General features: G+C 47.4%; 1 protein-coding gene across 1 annotated transcript; it reads right to left on the bottom strand.

Moving 5' to 3' along the window:
* Positions 1 to 1,716: 1,716 nt before the first annotated feature.
* On the bottom strand, positions 1,717 to 17,726 carry LOC138769499 (uncharacterized). Its single transcript, XM_069948018.1, has 5 exons — positions 17,678 to 17,726; positions 15,144 to 15,215; positions 6,347 to 6,694; positions 5,257 to 5,532; positions 1,717 to 3,674 (listed from the first exon to the last, which is right to left on the bottom strand). The coding sequence occupies exons 2-5, from the start codon at positions 15,181 to 15,183 to the stop codon at positions 3,499 to 3,501; spliced, it is 840 nt and encodes a 279-aa protein (XP_069804119.1). The 5' UTR covers positions 15,184 to 15,215; positions 17,678 to 17,726; the 3' UTR covers positions 1,717 to 3,498.
* Between the last annotated feature and the right edge of the window lie 1,360 nt (positions 17,727 to 19,086).

Here is a 19,086-nt window from a genome sequence, read left to right as displayed (position 1 = left end):
CTTTCCCCCATGGAAGGTATCTCCCCTATTGTCCCCCATGTTAGACATTTCCCCTAGTGTCCCCCATGGTAGGCATCTCCCCTAGTGCCCCCCATGTTAGACATCTCCCCTAGTGTCCCCCATGGTAGACATTTCCCCTAGTGTCCCCCATGGAAGGTATCTCCTCTAGTGTCCCCCATGGTAGGCATCTCCCCTAGTGCCCCCCATGTTAGACATCTCCCCTAGTGTCCCCCATGGTAGACATTTCCCCTAGTGTCCCCCATGGAAGGTATCTCCTCTAGTGTCCCCCATGGTAGGCATCTCCCCTAGTGCCCCCCATGTTAGACATCTCCCCTAGTGTCCCCCATGGTAGACATTTTCTCCCTAGTGTCCCCCATGGTAGGCATCTCCCCTAGTGTCCACCATGGTAGGAATCTTCCCTAGTGTCCCCCATGGTAGGCATCTCCCCTAGTGTCCACCATGGTAGGAATCTTCCCTAGTGTCCCCCATGGTAGGCATCTCCCCTAGTGTCCACCATGGTAGGAATCTTCCCTAGTGTACCCCATGGTAGGCATCACACCTGGTGTCCCCCGTGGTAGGCATCTCCCCTAGTCTCCCCCATGGTAGGCATCTCACCTCGCATCCCCCCTGTACATAGTTTCCCCTGTGTTAAGAATCCCCATCCCTTGTACATAGTGTCCCCCAAAATAGACAGTTATGCCCCTGCCTATAGAGTGACTTTGAGCATTTCTTATAGCGTACAGTGCAGGACATTACTCCTTACAATATACTATAACCTGCTGCAGAACCTCTAATGAAAGACAAGACAGGAGAATCCGATCATTCCGCCATTGATCTCTGTAGGTGAGGGGTGATAGGACACGCTATACATTACCAGCCTCAGTTTCCTCATACATTAACAGTATATAACACCTACCAAACAGTGTCAGCCATAGTGACAATGAAAATCACAGGATCTTCTAAACCCCACTGTCCCTCTACCATTACCAGCCACTTATACCCAATAAACAGAACCAACCAGTGCCCTCTATACCCAATCAGCAGTATCCCACCATGACAGCCCCCAGATCGGCAGAGCGTCCGTGCAGTGATCAGACGTTTCATGGGAATCCCCAGTCATCTGCCTAAGGAGAACAAGTGATTGATTTGTCTCTGTCACATTGCAAAATACTTCACATAAAGAGAGAGAATTCACACAATAGTCTCTTGTTAAGGCAGGAAAGATGTTTACTCTCTATCTAGTTTCAGTGGTTACTCATTCTCCCCCCCTCCTGTATCCTCACTACAAAACTACCAAGATGGGGAGGGGGTAAGGGGTTCACAAGCTTCAGCTATACCTTGTGCAGAACATGCAACATAAAATGTAGAGGTGATTGTTATCCTCATGATAGATAGGTGGTATTCGGCCAATTACCCTTAAGTTGTTTGCCATGACGCCAGTACTGTAGTAGTACACAAGTGGGATGTTGATACCTGTTTTGGACAGTTTGTTGTCTCCGAATGGTCGGTAACCTTCGGGCTTGTTGAGGGTCCCTTGGGCACTTGTCACGGCCACCTGGAGTGGTAGTAGACTCATCTAGGAAGTCGGTACCGCCACCCACAGAGAAGGGGAAAAATAACCCAAGGTAGGCAGTGATGTGTGTGTGGGTGCAGGTGAAGATATATGAGACAGAGTCCCGTTATTTCAGATAAAAATTGAATACTTTACTGGCTAACGTTGAGGGTGAACAGTACACTTAATACAGGTAGTGCAAATCTTGACAAAGGTGGTTGTTGACAGTAGAATAAACCAGTGCTTTTAGAAGTAGGCACTTAAGTGCTTGGTGAAGAGAAGGAAGAGGAGAAGAGTTGCCAGAGGAGCCCTGCCCAATGCAGAATCTGTACTCTGCCGGAACTGGTGTAGATAAGAAGAAGTAAGTGATACTCGTACTCACGTTTAGGCTATAGTCTGACCGCCTTTTACCCCCTAGTTGCATAGAACCCATCCTAGGTTGGTAGCACAAGCCCCAGTCATCAGTTATCTAGGTGTAGCACACTTCCAAGATTACCCGGTCGCCTTGCACTGCGCAGTAGTATACGCAGACCTATTTCAGTAGCTTTGTCCTACTGGGGTCAATTCCTCCTGTTTCAGGAGTCTGCCCTCCATATTTCGAGAGGTTCCCAGCGTAGGCTAGGGTTATCCTAGGTGGCTTCTCTCCCCTACGTTGAATTTAGCAACTCCATAGCTGCACATTTATTGCATTACTGATCCTGAGTTACATCCAGGGCTGTATCAACAGCTGCTGCCGCCCTAGGCACTAACCCTGAAGACGCCTTATCTTGGGGAGCAGGGTTTCGGCCACATGCATTTCTCTACATGTAGAAACATTGTCTGAATTACATTTTTCATGGTTTTAACCTGATTAAAACATAAACAAATTTCACCATGGGATTGGTAGATTGGTACGTGATAGCTCCAGGAATCATATTTAACGCCACCACACTTGACCTAGACCACCCTCCACCCCCAACCACCCCTCTTGAAAAGGCACCAGATTTACTGGCAAGTCTGAATGGGAGGTGGGTGCCTAGTGGTAAATACAGCCCTGGTTACATCCTGTATTATACTCCAGAGCTGCAGTCACTATTCTGCTGGTGGGGTCACTGTGTATATACATTACATTACTGATCCTGAGTTACATCCTGTATTATACTCCAGAGCTGCACTCACTATTCTGTTTGTTGCTATTATAAATATACATAAAACATAAGGTACTGTACATAATAGGTAGCTGCCTAGAACCCCTAAGTAGTAACTGTGTTGAAATCTAGCCCACACATGACCTGTCGCTTCCCTTTTAACATGAATTCTTGGTATCACATACAGGCTTCTCTTGGTCACTCTCCAGGGGAAGTGGTCAGTCAGCTTCTTGCAGTAAAAGATGTTTCTATGTAGTCCATTCCGTTCATGGAATGTACCAAGATCTGTTTGTGGTTTTTGCAGCAGCTGCTTGGCATTGAGTGCTGTATGACCATGAACTTGTAGCAGCTCTGAAGCTCAGATCTCCATGTTTAGTGCTGTATCTAAAGCTTGGTTTAGATACCAGGTAGGGCTACACTAGACTCATGGGTCCAAGTGTTAAAGTAATCAGAAACATTGTATTTATCTATATACACTGCTTTAAAGGGGTTATCCAGTGCTAGAAAAACATGGCCACTTCTCTCCAGAGACAACATGCCTCTTGTCTCCAGTTCGGGTGGAGTTTTGAAACCCAGTTCCATTGAAGTGAACGGAGATTAATTGCATACCACACCTGTCCTGGAGACAAGAGTGGTGCTGTCTCTGGAAGAAAGTGGCCATGTTTTTCTAATGCTGGAGAACCCCTTTAAGTGCTGCCCAGCTAACAACTGGAGCCTGTCATCACCTAAGAAGCAACATAGAAAACAGTGAAAAGCATCAAGAAACAACATAAAAAAGCAAAGAGAAAACATATAAAACCTTGTATAATGTTCAGCCTTTCAGCTATTATACTTTCTCTTCAAGGAGGCAGAACAATTTTCATATGGTACACCCAGCTGGACTCCTCTGTCACTCCTCTTCTTCATCCAGAAAGATATAATAATAACAGCAAGAAGAACTAAGAGGGAGTTAGCTAGAACTGAGACGTATAGGAAGATGGGGGGCTGCGGGTCACCTGAGGGAAGGAAGACAAAATAAGAGGTCAGGCTTAAAGGGAAACTCATCAAATCTCCCTCTAGAACATCCCAAGTTTAATTTGTACTTGAGCGGTGACAGGAACACAACACAAGAAATAATAATAATAATAATAATGCACAAGAGATTGCCAGCTGCTATTCTGAGGACATCTTGCAATGTTTTTCATAATCTCACATCATTGTGCGGCCACTGGTGACCACAGGGCTGTAAGTTGTCAGACACCAGACACGATTATTACATCACACTGACCACAGCGACTATAGGGTTAATTGACGGAATCCAAGTGCAGCCTCCTGTACATCCACAAGTGGGAACACACCACAAATAGGGAGTGGAGGGGTTAATATTAAGTTCGGGACATGTCCACTGCTTCGTCCTAGCAAGCATAGGTCGGTGTTATGTGTGTTATGTGCTATGGGACTGTAGGCGGTAGTATGCTATTCCTGCCACTTGGTGTCACTGTTTCCCAGAGTCCTATTAAGGTGTATCTGCAGGAAAAGTAATGTATGGGTTAACTGTTTTGGTTTGATTATATGTTTTGCCCATCTATTTGTTCTGACTGAGATCAAATCCCTGTCGAGGGTACCTCACGCAGGGCCCTCCTCTCACTCCCAGCCTATTAGAAGCCTCAGTTTGCCTCACAGGGTGTGTTTCCCACAATCCTAGAGCTATTTGAGGTAAAATGAGTTCCAGTTTTAGTCAGTTCATTACTAGTCAGAGAAGAGAGAGAGAGTAGACTAGTGAGGTTCCAGAGAGTGAGTCAGTTACTATACAAAAGAGTTCCAGAACTAGTTATGTCTGGCTAGAGCAACCTTAGTGAGGTGAAAGAGGCCGGGGATATCCTTATCCACATGGAGGGGCTATGGGAGGCATTTTCAGGAAGATTTTAAGACAAGTCAAGTCAAGCCAGCAAAGAGCTAAATGCATTTTCAAGTCAAGAACTCTGCTGCCAGTGCTAGCATTCCTAAGGGGTCACCCCAACAGCTAGCTTACCTGGATTTGGGGCCTGTGTTCTTGATCGTGTGTCACTCGGTACCAACAAGATAGCAAAGGCGAATGTTTATCCCCTTGGATGCAGGTACTGTTTATCCAAGGTGATCCAAGCCCTCTTAAGTTGAGAACCTTCGTCCCTGGATAAGTCCCTCTTTCTCGAGTAGCTGCACTACACCAAAGCTAAAGTCATGCCCTTTCTATCTATACCTAACAGCGTCTATCAAGTATATACCTAAAAGTCACCCCATCAAAGGGATCTCAGTCAGCACAAGTGTTGTCTACTGTACGATTTACACTGTTATACATATACATGACCTGTATTGCACTACAAAGCCTTCAATAAAGTCTTTGACTGTTTCAAGTTACTTGGACCACCGAGAGCAGCCGTGTAAGTGAATCCAGAGGTGGGCACCCTACCACCCTTGGCCACCATGACAAGTGCCTTGTTTGGTATTACAACACCTTAGCGCCCCCCCCCCACACACACACACACACACACAGTCACTGCATATATACTGATGTTTATTGTCATGTATACAGCTGTATAATGTAGCGGCATACATTACCTGCACAGGTAACCTCAATGCTGCTCTCCGCCAGACTCTGCTGCATGTATTGGAGATTGCAGGTGAAGGTTAGGTTCTGGTGGGGTCGGCACCGCTGGGTCTCCTTAGTCAAAACACTGAAGATCCAAAAAGAACCATTGGTAGCCTGATTCACACTGGATGTAACATTGTCGAATTCATGGTCCTGGGATCTCCAAAACAGGTCCACGTTCTTATGTGCTTGTACTCTAACCGTACAGATGATGTCTCTGTGGTTCATAGATGTAGTAAAATTATCTGTAAGTTATTATAAGTTATAGATTATTATAATGGAGATAGATAGATAAATAGATAGATAGATAGATAGATAGATGATAGATAGGAAGATAGATAGATAGATAGATAGATAGATAGATAGATAGATAGATAGATAGATAGGATATAGATAGATAGATAGATAGATAGATAGATAGATAGATAGATAGATAGGAGATGGATAGATAGATAGATAGATAGATAGATAGGAGATAGATAGATAGATAGATAGATAGATAGATAATAGATAGATAGATAGATAGATAGGATATAGATAGATAGATAGATAGATAGATAGATAGATAGGAGATGGATAGATAGATAGATAGATAGATAGATAGATAGATAGATAGATAGATAGGACATAGATAGGACATAGATAGATAGATAGATAGATAGATAGATAGATAGATAGATAGGACATAGATAGGACATAGATAGATAGAGAGATAGATAGATAGATAGATAGATAGGAGATAGATAGATAGATAGATAGATAGATAGGACATAGATAGATAGATAGATAGATAGATAGATAGATAGATAGATAGATAGGAGATAGATAGATAGGAGATAGATAGGAGATAGATAGATAATAGATAGATAGATAGATAGATAGGAGATAGATAGGAGATAGATAGATAGATAGATAGATAGGAGATAGATAGATAGATAGGAGATAGATAGATAGATAGATAGATAGATAGATAGATAGATAGATAGATAGATAGGAGCAGATATGCCATGGACTCCTATACTGTGACCTCCGTCCCCTAGATGTTGTAGATGTGCTCACCATACACTAGTAGATATGTTCCATTCCCGGTACTCCTTGTATTTCTTGTCCCGATCAGTAGAGACGTCTCACATACGTAGGTGTCGGTATATGGCAGCTGTACGTTGTCGATGGTCAGGGACAGTTCGCGTTGCAACGTCGGGTCGATGAGCCGTGAGTTTTTGGTGGATAGTTTGGGGAACAGATTTTCTTTTACTCTGTTGCCATCTGGAATATACCAGTAGACATTGACCCGATTCAGAGTCACCTTAAACTCAACCTTCATGTAGCAAGTCAGATTAGCGGAGGAGCCCAGCATGGCCGCTATAGCCGGTGGTTGTGACACTGTAACCGCACAATGGCCGCCACCTATAAAGCAGAAAGGGGATACAGGCTGTATGAATACACAGGTAACATGGATTCAATGGGGGAGATGTATCGCTCTGTATTATACTAAGATTCATTGCTGTCTATAACAACCAATCACAGCTCAGCTTCCATTTTACCAGAGCAATGGGAGAAGTTAAAGCTGAGCCGTGATTGGTTGGTATGGGCAGCAATGAATCTTACTAAAAGAGAGTGAGATAAATCTGCCTATATATATATATATATATATATATATATATGAGGGAGTTTTGTCAGATCTGGTGGAGAGGAGGAGAAGAGCAGTTACCATACTGTCACAACCCCTTTGACCACCTTAATACAACACCTGAGCTGCACAGAGGGGCCTAATGCTATATGAGAGCTACACTGATGGGCCTAATGCTATATGAGAGCTACACTGATGGGCCTAATGCTATATGAGAGCTGCACTGATGGGCCTAATGCTATATGAGAGCTGCACTGATGGGCCTAATGCTATATGAGAGCTACACTGATGGGCCTAATGCTATATGAGAGCTACACTGATGGGCCCAATGCTGTGTGAGAGCTACACTGATGGGCCCAATGCTATATGAGAGCTACACTGATGGGCCTAATGCTATATGAGAGCTACACTGATAAGCCTAATGCTATATGAGAGCTACACTGATAAGCCTAATGCTATATGAGAGCTACACTGATGGGCCTAATGCTATATGAGAGCTACACTGATGGGCCTAATGCTATATGAGAGCTACACTGATGGGCCCAATGCTGTGTGAGAGCTACACTGATGGGCCTAATGCTATATGAGAGCTACACTGATGGGCCCAATGCTGTGTGAGAGCTGCACAGAGGGGCCTAATGCTATAAGAGAGCTACACTGATGGGCCCAATGCTGTGTGAGAGCTGCACAGAGGGGCCTAATGCTATAAGAGAGCTACACTGATGGGCCTAACGCTATATGAGAGTTACACAGATGGGCCCAATGCTGTGTGAGAGCTACACTGATGGGCCTAATGCTATATGAGAGCTGCACAGAGGGGCCTAATGCTATATGAGAGTTACACAGATGGGCCCAATGCTGTGTGAGAGCTGCACAGAGGGGTCTAATGCTATAAGAGAGCTATACTGATGGGCCTAACGCTATATGAGAGTTACATAGAGGGGCCTAATGCTATTTGAGAGCTGCACTGATGGGCCTAATGCTATATGAGAGCTACACAGAGGGGCCTAATGTTATAAGAGATCTACACTGATGGGCCTAATGCTATATGAGAGCTACACTGATGGGCCTAATGCTATATGAGAGCTGCACAGAGGGGCCTAATGCTATAAGAGATCTACACTGATGGGCCTAAAGCTATATGAGAGTTACACAGAGGGGCCTAATGCTATATGGGAGCTACACTGATGGTCCTAATGCTATATGAGAGCTACACTGATGGTCCTAATACTATATGAGAGCTACACTGATGGGCCTAATGCTATATGAGAGCTACACTGACGGGCCTAACGCTATATGAGAGTTACACAGAGGGGCCTAATGCTATATGGGAGCTACACTGATGGTCCTAATGCTATATGAGAGCTACACTGATGGTCCTAATGCTATATGAGAGCTACACTGATGGTCCTAATGCTATATGAGAGCTACACTGATGGGCCTAATGCTATATGAGAGCTGCAATGAGCTAAGGGGCTTGATACTATATGAGTACACTTGTTGGCCACTTGTTCTCATATAGTATTAGACCTCCTACCCAAATAGCATATGGCTAAAAGCCAAACCATTATCCTGACGCTTTACCCATTATTATTTGGGCACACAAACAGGCATACCAGGACCAGTGGTTGTCATATGTAGATAGACAGATATGATGATGATGGCCGCATCACTGTTGGCCACATGGACAAGTCCCAGTATTATGAGGGAAACAAGCCCCTGCGGATGTATCGCACAAGAAACACATTGAGATGAAGAATCGTGTGTGAATAGGCTTATAAGGAGAAGGGAAGTAACATATATATATATATATATATATATATCATTATTATATAGATCATTCAGTAATTAGTGTAAACATTATAAATCCACAAAACAAAGTGATTACAGAAGGTGTAAAATACATCAAATAAAACTCGCAGGACTACAAGTCCAATATTTGGTGTGTAGAAAGTGAAAGAGTGTTGATATAATGTATAAGTGTAAAAGATAAAAATAGTTAATTAAGTAAATGTAACAAATGGAAACACATGATGGATGCGATGCATTGGCCAATAGACAAGGGGGTAACATTATAAACAAGCCAACCTGTATCTGCAAATGCTGTGGATTTTTCGTTTATAATATATATATATATATATATATATATATATATATATATATTTTTTTTTTTTTTTTTTTAACTCATAGTACATGTACAAGAAAGAAGTTATGTGTGATTACAGCAAGGGACTATTAAGGAAAACCTTTGAGGATGAAGGACTTTGATGCAATAGAGAGTTATTTGCAATAATGGTGAAAAATACCAAATCAGTACAATAACTACAATTAATAATCATGTCAGAAACAGTGCGAAACCAGTAAAAGGAAATAAGTGTATGTGGTGTCCTACCACGGGTGTTGCTATTGGTTACACCCTTCGCAAAAGCCTGTTCTTATTGTAAGTAAGTGGTGATGTAGTAGTGATAAAATTTTGCCACTAGATGTCGCTATTATAGGTATATGTACTCAGTAGCTGCACGGCTGAAGTATGGAAAGGATTATTGTTTATTTATGGGCCACGTGGATCTGTGAACCTATGGGAATATCTTCTTCTTCTGTCCTATCATCTCTTACATTACTTTTTCTAATGCACTCTTTACCCACTCACAGCACGTGTTAGATATGCTAGAGATAGGAAGTCACATAGGTAGAGAAAGTGTACTGTAGTCTTAGTCAGGTTCCTGTATGGTGAGGAAGCAAGACAACACACAGCTAACAGTTTCTCCTCAAGTAACGCTACACAGCACTATGCAGTGTTAAACCCCTCACAGTAGAGGACACGTCAGAGATAATCTCAACCCACGCCGTGGACTAGGAGAGTCAGAGTGCAGGACAGTATCCACAAAAGAGCTAAAAGCTAGAAACTGATCCGGATAGAGCAAAGATGCTAGAAGCCTAAGAACTGTATCTCGCAGTGCGGTTGTCAGCAGGGCAACCTCAGCATTCTGCTCATCCCAGGTAACAGAGTCTGGGACTTGTATCACCCACTAGGATGGGTCCCCCAACACTGGTAGGGCATAAGGTGGTGCGAAGACCCAAAGATCAAAACACGGGCACAAGTATTCTCTCTTTCTTCTTCAGTATTCTTCTACCTCATCCTCCAACATCCCGGCAGAGCACAGTACTACTTGGGTTGGGAGTCTCACAACATCCTCCTCTCTGCTCCTCTGATTCTTCTACATATCTCTCAACGCGCTACTCAGTCAGCACGACTGTACTCTTGGCTATACTCCTATCACAGATCTGGATCCTATACTATCAAGTGTATTGTCAAGTGTAGCGTCTCCTGACAATGCACAGCTGTATGTTCTTCTGCACACAAGAACTTTCAGAGTAAACAAGAGATTATTTATGGTAAAGAGACTCTGTAATTCTTCGCCTCGCACCAACACAGTACACATACACTCCTTGAGACATCTCCCCTTTCTGTGGGTGGCAGTACCAATAGTCCAGGAGGGTCACTACACCACTCCGGCCCACCGAGATAACAATCCAAGGGACCCCATAGCAACCCGGCAGGACACTGTGCACAGGGTAACAAGGTTTTAACCGGCCTTTTAAACTAAAAGCAGGTGTGCCACCATACCTGTGTGCCCAATCGGCACTGGCGTCATGACATAACATCACTGGGCACAGCTATATCCCGGCCAACCACCACCGGAGGGGCATCACGCTTTACCATCTAGCAAGTGACCGGCCGTACCTCCGCCATAGCACCGCGAGGGCTCACCACATGTATGCAGGACTGTGAACATATATTAATAAAAACACTGCGGGCAACTAGATAATGGCCGTGAAGACTTAAGCACATGTCACATATTGATTTAGGTTGGTTTTTATTTTCTTTTGTATTTTTTTTCTTTTGTATTTTAAGGGAAAAATAAAAGTTACATTTTAAATTTCCTACTCAGTCAGTGATTATAATACTTCAAAAAGGAAATAGAATAATTTCTCATGTATTGTTAGAATAGATAGATAGATAGATAGATAGATAGATAGATAGATAGATAGATAGGAGATAGATAGATAGATAGATAGATAGATAGATAGATAGATAGGAGATAGATAGATAGATAGATAGGAGATAGATAGATAGATAGATAGATAGGAGATAGATAGATAGATAGATAGATAGATAGGGAGATATATAGATAGATAGATAGATAGATAGATAGATGATAGATAGATAGATAGGAGATAGATAGATAGATAGATAGATAGATAGATAGATAGATAGATAGATAGATAGGAGATAGATAGATAGGAGCAATGGCGGATTATAATGTGGGCGGTTTGGGCGGCCGCCCGGGGCCCAAGGCTCCGGGGGGGCCCGCGCCGCCCACATTAAGATCTTGCATAGCAGCGCCAGCAGCACATCACTTTCGGGGCCCAATGGGCCCCCGAGTGATGTTCTGCTGTGGCGCGCTGTCGTCGGAGTCCGCCGCGGCACCGCCCCCTCTCTCCTTGCCGTCTTTGCGGTGCCCGTACTTCTCTCCTGGCGGCGTGATGACGTCACATCCTGCGCGCCGCCAAGCAGAGAAGTTCGGGCACCGCGGGGCTGCACTGTGAGCTTCCGGCCTGCTCTCTCTGCCGGAAGCTCACCCTGGCTCCCTGCCGCCCGAATATACCCCCTGCCACCCGGCTGTACCCCTTGCCCCTTAGCTGCTCTCCATGCCGCCCCATCTTCTCCCCCTGCTGCTACCCCCATCATCTTCTCCCCCTGCTGCTACCCCCATCACCTTCTCCCCCTGCTGCTACCCCCATCATCTTCTCCCCCTGCTGCTACCCCCATCATCTTCTCCCCCTGCTGATACCCCCATCATCTTCTCCCCCTGCTGCTACCCCATCATCTTCTCTCCCTGCTGATACCCCCATCATCTTCTCCCCCTGCTGCCACCCCCATCATCTTCTCCCCCTGCTGCCACCCCCATCATCTTCTCCCCCTGCTGCTACCCCCATCATCTTCTCCCCCTGCTGCCACCCCCATCATCTTCTCCCCCTGCTGCTACCCCCATCATCTTCTCCCCCTTCTGCTACCCCCATCATCTTCTCCCCCTGCTGATACCCCCATCATCTTCTCCCCCTGCTGATACCCCCATCATCTTCTCCCCCTGCTGATACCCCCATCATCTTCTCCCTCTGCTGCTACCCCCATCATCTTCTCCCCCTGCTGATACCCCCATCATCTTCTCCCCCTGCTGCTACCCCCATCATCTTCTCCCCCTGCTGCTACCCCCATCATCTTCTCCCCCTGCTGATACCCCCATTATCTCCCCCTGCTGCCACCCCCATCATCTTCTCCCCCTGCTGCTACCCCCATCATCTCCCCCTGCTGCCACCCCCATCATCTTCTCCCCCTGCTGCTACCCCCATCATCTTCTCCCCCTGCTGATACCCCCATCATCTCCCCCTGCTGCCACCCCCATCATATTCTCCCCCTGCTGCCACCCCCATCATCTTCTCCCCCTGCTGATACCCCCATCATCTTCTCCCCCTGCTGATACCCCCATCATCTTCTCCCCCTGCTGCTACCCTTCATCATCTGCTGCCACCCCCATCATCTTCTCCCCCTGCTGCTACCCTTCATCATCTTCTCCCCCTGCTGCTACCCTTCATCATCTTCTCCCCCTGCTGCTACCCCCATCATCTTTTCCCCCTGCTGCTACCCTTCATCATCTTCTCCTCCTGCTGCTACCCTTCATCATCTTCTCCTCCCGCTGCCACCCCCATCATCTTTTCCCCCTGCTGCTACCCCCATCATCTTCTCCCCCTGCTGCTACCCCCATCATGTTCACCCCCTGCTGCTTCCCTGCCTTCCCAGCTTCCCCCCCCCCCTCCCCGGCCTCATTTGCCCCAGCTTCTCCCCCTGTCGCCCCAGCTGCCTCCCTTCCCCAGTCACCCCCAGCTCCCCGCCTGCAGTTGAGTTGGGGCCGGAGAAGTCTTCATGATGCTGCGCCAAATAGAGAGGAAAGGAAAAAGTGAGCGACGGCAATCGGAGAAGACGTCACCTGTGAGTCATTAGTAACTGCACTGTAATCACTTATAGGCTGGGTTCACACACAGTATATTTCAGTCAGTATTGTGGTCCTCATAGCAACCAAAACCAGGAGTGGATAGAAAACACAGAAAGGCTCTGTTCACACAATGTTGTAATTGAGTGGATGGCCGCCATTTAATGGCAAATATTTGCTGTTATTTTAAAACAATGGCTGTTGTATTGAAATAATGGACGTTACTTACCGTTAAATGGCGGCCATCCACTCAATTACAACATTGTGTCAACAGATCCTTTCTGTGTTTTCCATCCACTCCTGGTTTTGGTTGCTATGAGGACCTGACATGAGGACCAAATACTGCCTGAAATATACATAGTGTGAACCCAGCCCTATAGTGTGCAGAGCCTGTGTACCATTGGGGTCTAAATGGGTCAGTGTTTTGTTTGCGGTAGTGTACTGACACAGCCCCGGGGTCACTACAGTACACTAGTGAAAACTTTTAAACTAGAACCCAACTACAACTGCAGGCACTACAACTCCCAGCATATTATGAGGGCTGCAGACTGTCAGTACATGCTGGGAGTTGTAGTGCATGTAGCTGTTGTAGTTTGGTCCTAGGTGCATTATACACTGGATTCTTTGTGGCATATAAGAATACATAGATCTGTGGGGGCTCAGTGCAGGGAAGTGACCCCAGAACATCACTAATAGGGGATAGAACAAAAACATCCCCCCTATCCCCTATTAGTGATGTTCTGGGGTCACTTCTATATACTGATCCCCCTCAGACCTCTGTATTCTTATATACCCCACACAGCCTGCTGGGGTGGCTGGGGGGGGGGGGCCCAGGTTGGGTGGACAGCCCGGGGCCCAGGGTACATTTAATCCGCCACTGGATAGGAGATAGATAGATAGATAGATTGAAAGGAGATAGATAGATAGATAGATAGATAGATAGATAGACAGATAGATAATAGATAGATAGATAGATAGATAGGAGATAGATAGATAGATAGAAGATAGATAGATAGATAGATAGATAGGAGATAGATAGATAGATAGATATGCAAAAAAGGGGTCCGTGGAGCCTCAGTCACGAGTCCCAAAACACGGGAATAGCCAGATCTCCCTCTCTCCAGAGAAGGAAGCCCATTGCCAAGGGGTGCCTCCTAGTGGGGAGAGCACCAAACCACCCTGATACATAGTCCCTCAGGTCCTCACTCTGTGGCGAGCTTTAGGACCTAAATAGGGAAACACCAGGGTGGCCCCTGTGAGTCAAAGTCTAACTCTGTGGCGAGTATAACGACATAAGACAAGGGTTACCAAGGCTAGGCATCCATCCACAGACTGCAGTTTCAGGGTATTTGCCCCTCGTCAGTGTGGAGCAGGATTCTGGCTACTGGGGCAATGATAAATAGACCAACAAAACACAACAATCACTGAACTCAGGGAGAACAGTGAAAAATTCCAATGGAGTACTCATTTACGAGTCTCCATTGATTGTCCCATACAAAATTTAAATATGCAAAAAAGGGGTCCGTGGAGCCTCAGTCACGAGTCTCAAAACACGGAAATAGCCAGATATCCCTCTCTCCAGAGAAGGAAGCCCATTGCCAAGGGGTGCCTCCTAGTGGGGAGAGCACCAAACCCTGATACGTAGTCCCTCAGGTCCTCACTCTGTTGCGAGCTTTAGGACCTAAATAGGGAAACACCAGGGTGGCCCCTGTGAGTCAAAGTCTAACTCTGTAGGAGGCACCCCTTGGAAATGGGCTTCCTTCTCTGGAGAGAGGGATATCTGGCTATTCCCGTGTTTTGAGACTCGTGACTGAGGCTCCACGGACCCCTTTTTTGCATATTTAAATTTTGTATGGGACAATCAATGGAGACTCGTAAATGAGTACTCCATTGGAAATTTTCACTGTTCTCCCTGAGTTCAGTGATTGTTGTGTTTTGTTAGATAGATAGATAGATAGATAGATAGATAGATAGATAGATAGATAGGAGATAGATAGATAGATAGATAGATAGATAGATAGATAGATAGATAGATAGGAGATAGATAGATAGATAGATAGATAGGAGATAGATAGATAGATAGATAGGAGATAGATAGATAGATAGATAGATAGATAGATAGATAGATAGGAGAGAGATAGATAGATAGATAGATAGATAGATAGATTCTTACCAGGATTCTGAAGTAGGAGAATTACCAAGTAAAAGTACATTGTTCTCCTCTGATGGGTTTTGTAGATGCTCTCTGTAAAACACAAAGATGGAGGGAAATGTTGGGGTCACACTGGTGGTCATTGATGTAGATGTAGCAGAGCTGAGAGCAGTACATGGCTGCAGAGTATATTATATCACCTCGCAGGAGTAGAACGGTTCCATGACACATACAGCTCTGCTACATCTGTAGGGTTTGCAGAGTCGTCCCCTACCCATGACTATCCTGCTGTAATCAGAGCCTGCATGTGGTTACATATAACTAGAAGACTATAAAGCTTCCCGAGGCTCCAGGCATTGCAGTCCGATGGGGGTTGTTGTTTTTCATCCCCTCCAGATTGCATAGATTCTGCTGTAACCCCATGTTATACACTGCTATGGGGCCCCATGTTATGTGCTGCTGTGGGGTCCCATGTTATGTGCTGCTATGGGGTCCCATGTTATGTGCTGCTATGGGGTCCCATGTTATGTGCTGCTATGGGGTCCCATGTTATGTGCTGCTATGGGGCCCCATGTTATGTGCTGCTATGGGGCCCCATGTTATGTGCTGCTATGGGGCCCCATGTTATGTGCTGCTATGGGGTCCCATGTTATGTGCTGCTATGGGGCCCCATGTTATGTGCTGCTATGGGGCCCAATGTTATGTGCTGCTGTGGGGTCCCATGTTATGTGCTGCTGTGGGGTCCCATGTTATGTGCTGTTATGGGGTCCCATGTTATGTGCTGCTGTGGGGTCCCATGTTATGTGCTGCTGTGGGGCCCCATGTTCTGTGCTGCTATGGGGTCCATGTTATGTGCTGCTATGGGGCCCCATGTTCTGTGCTGCTATGGGGTCCATGTTATGTGCTGCTATGGGGTCCATGTTATGTGCTGCTATGGGGCCCCATGTTCTGTGCTGCTATGGGGTCCATGTTATGTGCTGCTATGGGGTCCCATGTTATGTGCTGCTATGGGGCCCCATGTTCTGTGCTGCTGTGGGGTCCCATGTTATGTGCTGCTATGGGGTCCCATGTTATGTGCTGCTATCGGGTCCCATGTTATGTGCTGTTATGGGGTCCCATGTTATGTGCTGCTATGGGGCCCAATGTTATGTGCTGCTGTGGGGTCCCATGTTATGTGCTGCTATGGGGCCCCATGTTCTGTGCTGCTATGGGGTCCATGTTATGTGCTGCTATGGGGCCCCATGTTCTGTGCTGCTATGGGGTCCATGTTATGTGCTGCTATGGGGTCCCATGTTATGTGCTGCTATGGGGCCCCATGTTATGTGCTGCTATGGGGCCCAATGTTATGTGCTGCTGTGGGGTCCCATGTTATGTGCTGCTGTGGGGTCCCATGTTATGTGCTGCTATGGGGTCCCATGTTATGTGCTGCTATGGGGTCCCATGTTATGTGCTGCTATGGGGCCCCATGTTATGTGCTGCTATGGGGCCCCATGTTATGTGCTGCTATGGGGTCCCATGTTATGTGCTGCTGTGGGGTCCCATGTTATGTGCTGTTATGGGGTCCCATGTTATGTGCTGCTATGGGTTTCATGTTATGTGCTGCTATGGGGCCCCATGTTATGTGCTGCTGTGGGGTCCCATGTTATGTGCTGCTATGGGGCCCCATGTTCTGTGCTGCTATGGGGTCCATGTTATGTGCTGCTATGGGGCCCCATGTTCTGTGCTGCTATGGGGTCCATGTTATGTGCTGCTATGGGGCCCCATGTTCTGTGCTGCTATGGGGTCCATGTTATGTGCTGCTATGGGGTCCTATGTTATGTGCTGCTATGGGGTCCCATGTTATGTGCTGCTATGGGGTCCCATGTTATGTGCTGCTATGGGGTCCCATGTTATGTGCTGCTATGGGGCCCCATGTTATGTGCTGCTATGGGGCCCAATGTTATGTGCTGCTGTGGGGTCCCATGTTATGTGCTGCTGTGGGGTCCCATGTTATGTGCTGCTGTGGGGTCCCATGTTATGTGCTGTTATGGGGTCCCATGTTATGTGCTGCTATGGGTTTCATGTTATGTGCTGCTATGGGGCCCCATGTTATGTGCTGCTATGGGGCCCCATGTTCTGTGCTGCTATGGGGTCCATGTTATGTGCTGCTATGGGGCCCCATGTTCTGTGCTGCTATGGGGTCCATGTTATGTGCTGCTATGGGGTCCCATGTTATGTGCTGCTATGGGGTCCCATGTTATGTGCTGCTATGGGGTCCCATGTTATGTGCTGCTATGGGGTCCCATGTTATGTGCTGCTATGGGGTCCCATGGTATGTGCTGCTATGGGGCCCCATGTTCTGTGCTGCTATGGGGTCCATGTTATGTGCTGCTATGGGGCCCCATGTTATGTGCTGCTATGGGGTCCCATGTTATGTGCTGCTATGGGGACCCATGTTCTGTGCTGCTATGGAGCCCAATGTTCTGTGCTGCTATAGGGCCCCTTCCCTCCTTCTGCCCTGGATCATTATATTTGATTCACCCATCCGAGAAAAGTCAAAGAAAAGGAAACATTACCTCAAACTTCAACACAGACAGAACTTCAGATTCTTTTTCAGACTTTGTGATAGAGGATATGAAAAGTTTCTGAGTAGGATGGACTACAGATCACAGAATGACCCTCCCCTGTAACCCACATGAGTCGCCTGTAGAGGTTCCTGTCACCACCACCGCTGTGGTCTCCAGATCTATGTACAATATTCATCTTCTCTCTTCATAGACCTTATAGATAGAGTTAGGTTTCCTGGATTGGATTAGGATATATAGAGTATGACACCTGTGCAGACTATTAGTTCTTTACAGATCTGGACAAGTCTAATATTTGGTGCCCCCACAGATTCAAGTGTAACACAGGTAAAACTGCACTACATAGGTCTACCACAAGGGGGCCAGTGGGTTTCCTGTGGATCATGGGTCTCAAACTCAATTTACCTGGGGGCCGCTGGAGGTAGAGTCTGGGTGAGGCTGGGCTGCATCAGGTTTTCCACAAGAAGGGGACTGGGGGGAGCTGGGGGGTGACACAGGGGACTGGGGGGAGCTGGGGGGTGACACAGGGGACTGGGGGGAGCAGGGGGTGACACAGGGGACTGGGGGTGACAAAGGGGACTGGGGGTCCCTGAGAGGGGACTGGGGGTGACACAGGGGACTGGGGGGAGCAGTGGTGACAGAGGGGAGCTAGGGGGTGACACAGGGGACTGGGGGGAGCAGGGGGTGACACTGGGGACTGGGGGTGACAAAGGGGACTGGGGGTCCCTGAGAGGGGACTGGGGGTCTCTGAGAGGGGACTGGGGGTGACACAGAGGACTGGGGGGAGCAGGGGTGACAGAGGGGAGCTGGGGGTGACACAGGAGACTGGGGGGAGCAGGGGGGTGACACAGGGGACTGGGGGTCTCTGAGAGGGGACTGGGGGTGACAAAGGGGACTGGGAGTCTCTGAGAGGGGACTGGGAGGTTACACAGGGGACTGGGGGGACCTGGGGGGAGCTGAGAGGGGACTGGGGGGAGCTGGACACACCCCTCCTCCTCCTCTCACCCCCGGCACTGGCGCGCTCCTCTCAGCCGCACATGCAGCTCCTCAATCTCTGGAGGAGGAGGCCGCGGGGACTGTAGGGTGAGGTGATCGCATCGCTGCAAGTCCTGGGGCTGTAAAGCAGGATCGGGGATCTGCACTGCATCCCCCGATCCTGCTGAACAGCCCCAGGACTTGCAGCGATGCGATCACCTTGGAGTCCCTGCGGCCTCCTCCTCCAGAGACCGGGGAGTTGCATGTGTGGCAGGGACGCTAGGGGGCGGCGGCTCTGCCAGGCGGCTGTTGGCCCCTGCACCGCACAACTCCCCTCCCACCACCACCACCACCACCGCCGCTGCCCACCTCTCCGTCATCTTCGGGAGGCCGGCCGAACAGCTGCAGCCGTCCCTGATGCCAGC

Source organism: Dendropsophus ebraccatus, chromosome 12 (assembly GCF_027789765.1).
Source record: "Dendropsophus ebraccatus isolate aDenEbr1 chromosome 12, aDenEbr1.pat, whole genome shotgun sequence".
NCBI classification, from domain to species: Eukaryota; Metazoa; Chordata; class Amphibia; order Anura; family Hylidae; genus Dendropsophus; species Dendropsophus ebraccatus.
Note: the sequence above shows the minus strand (reverse complement) of the source record. Positions and strands in the feature narration are given on the sequence as shown.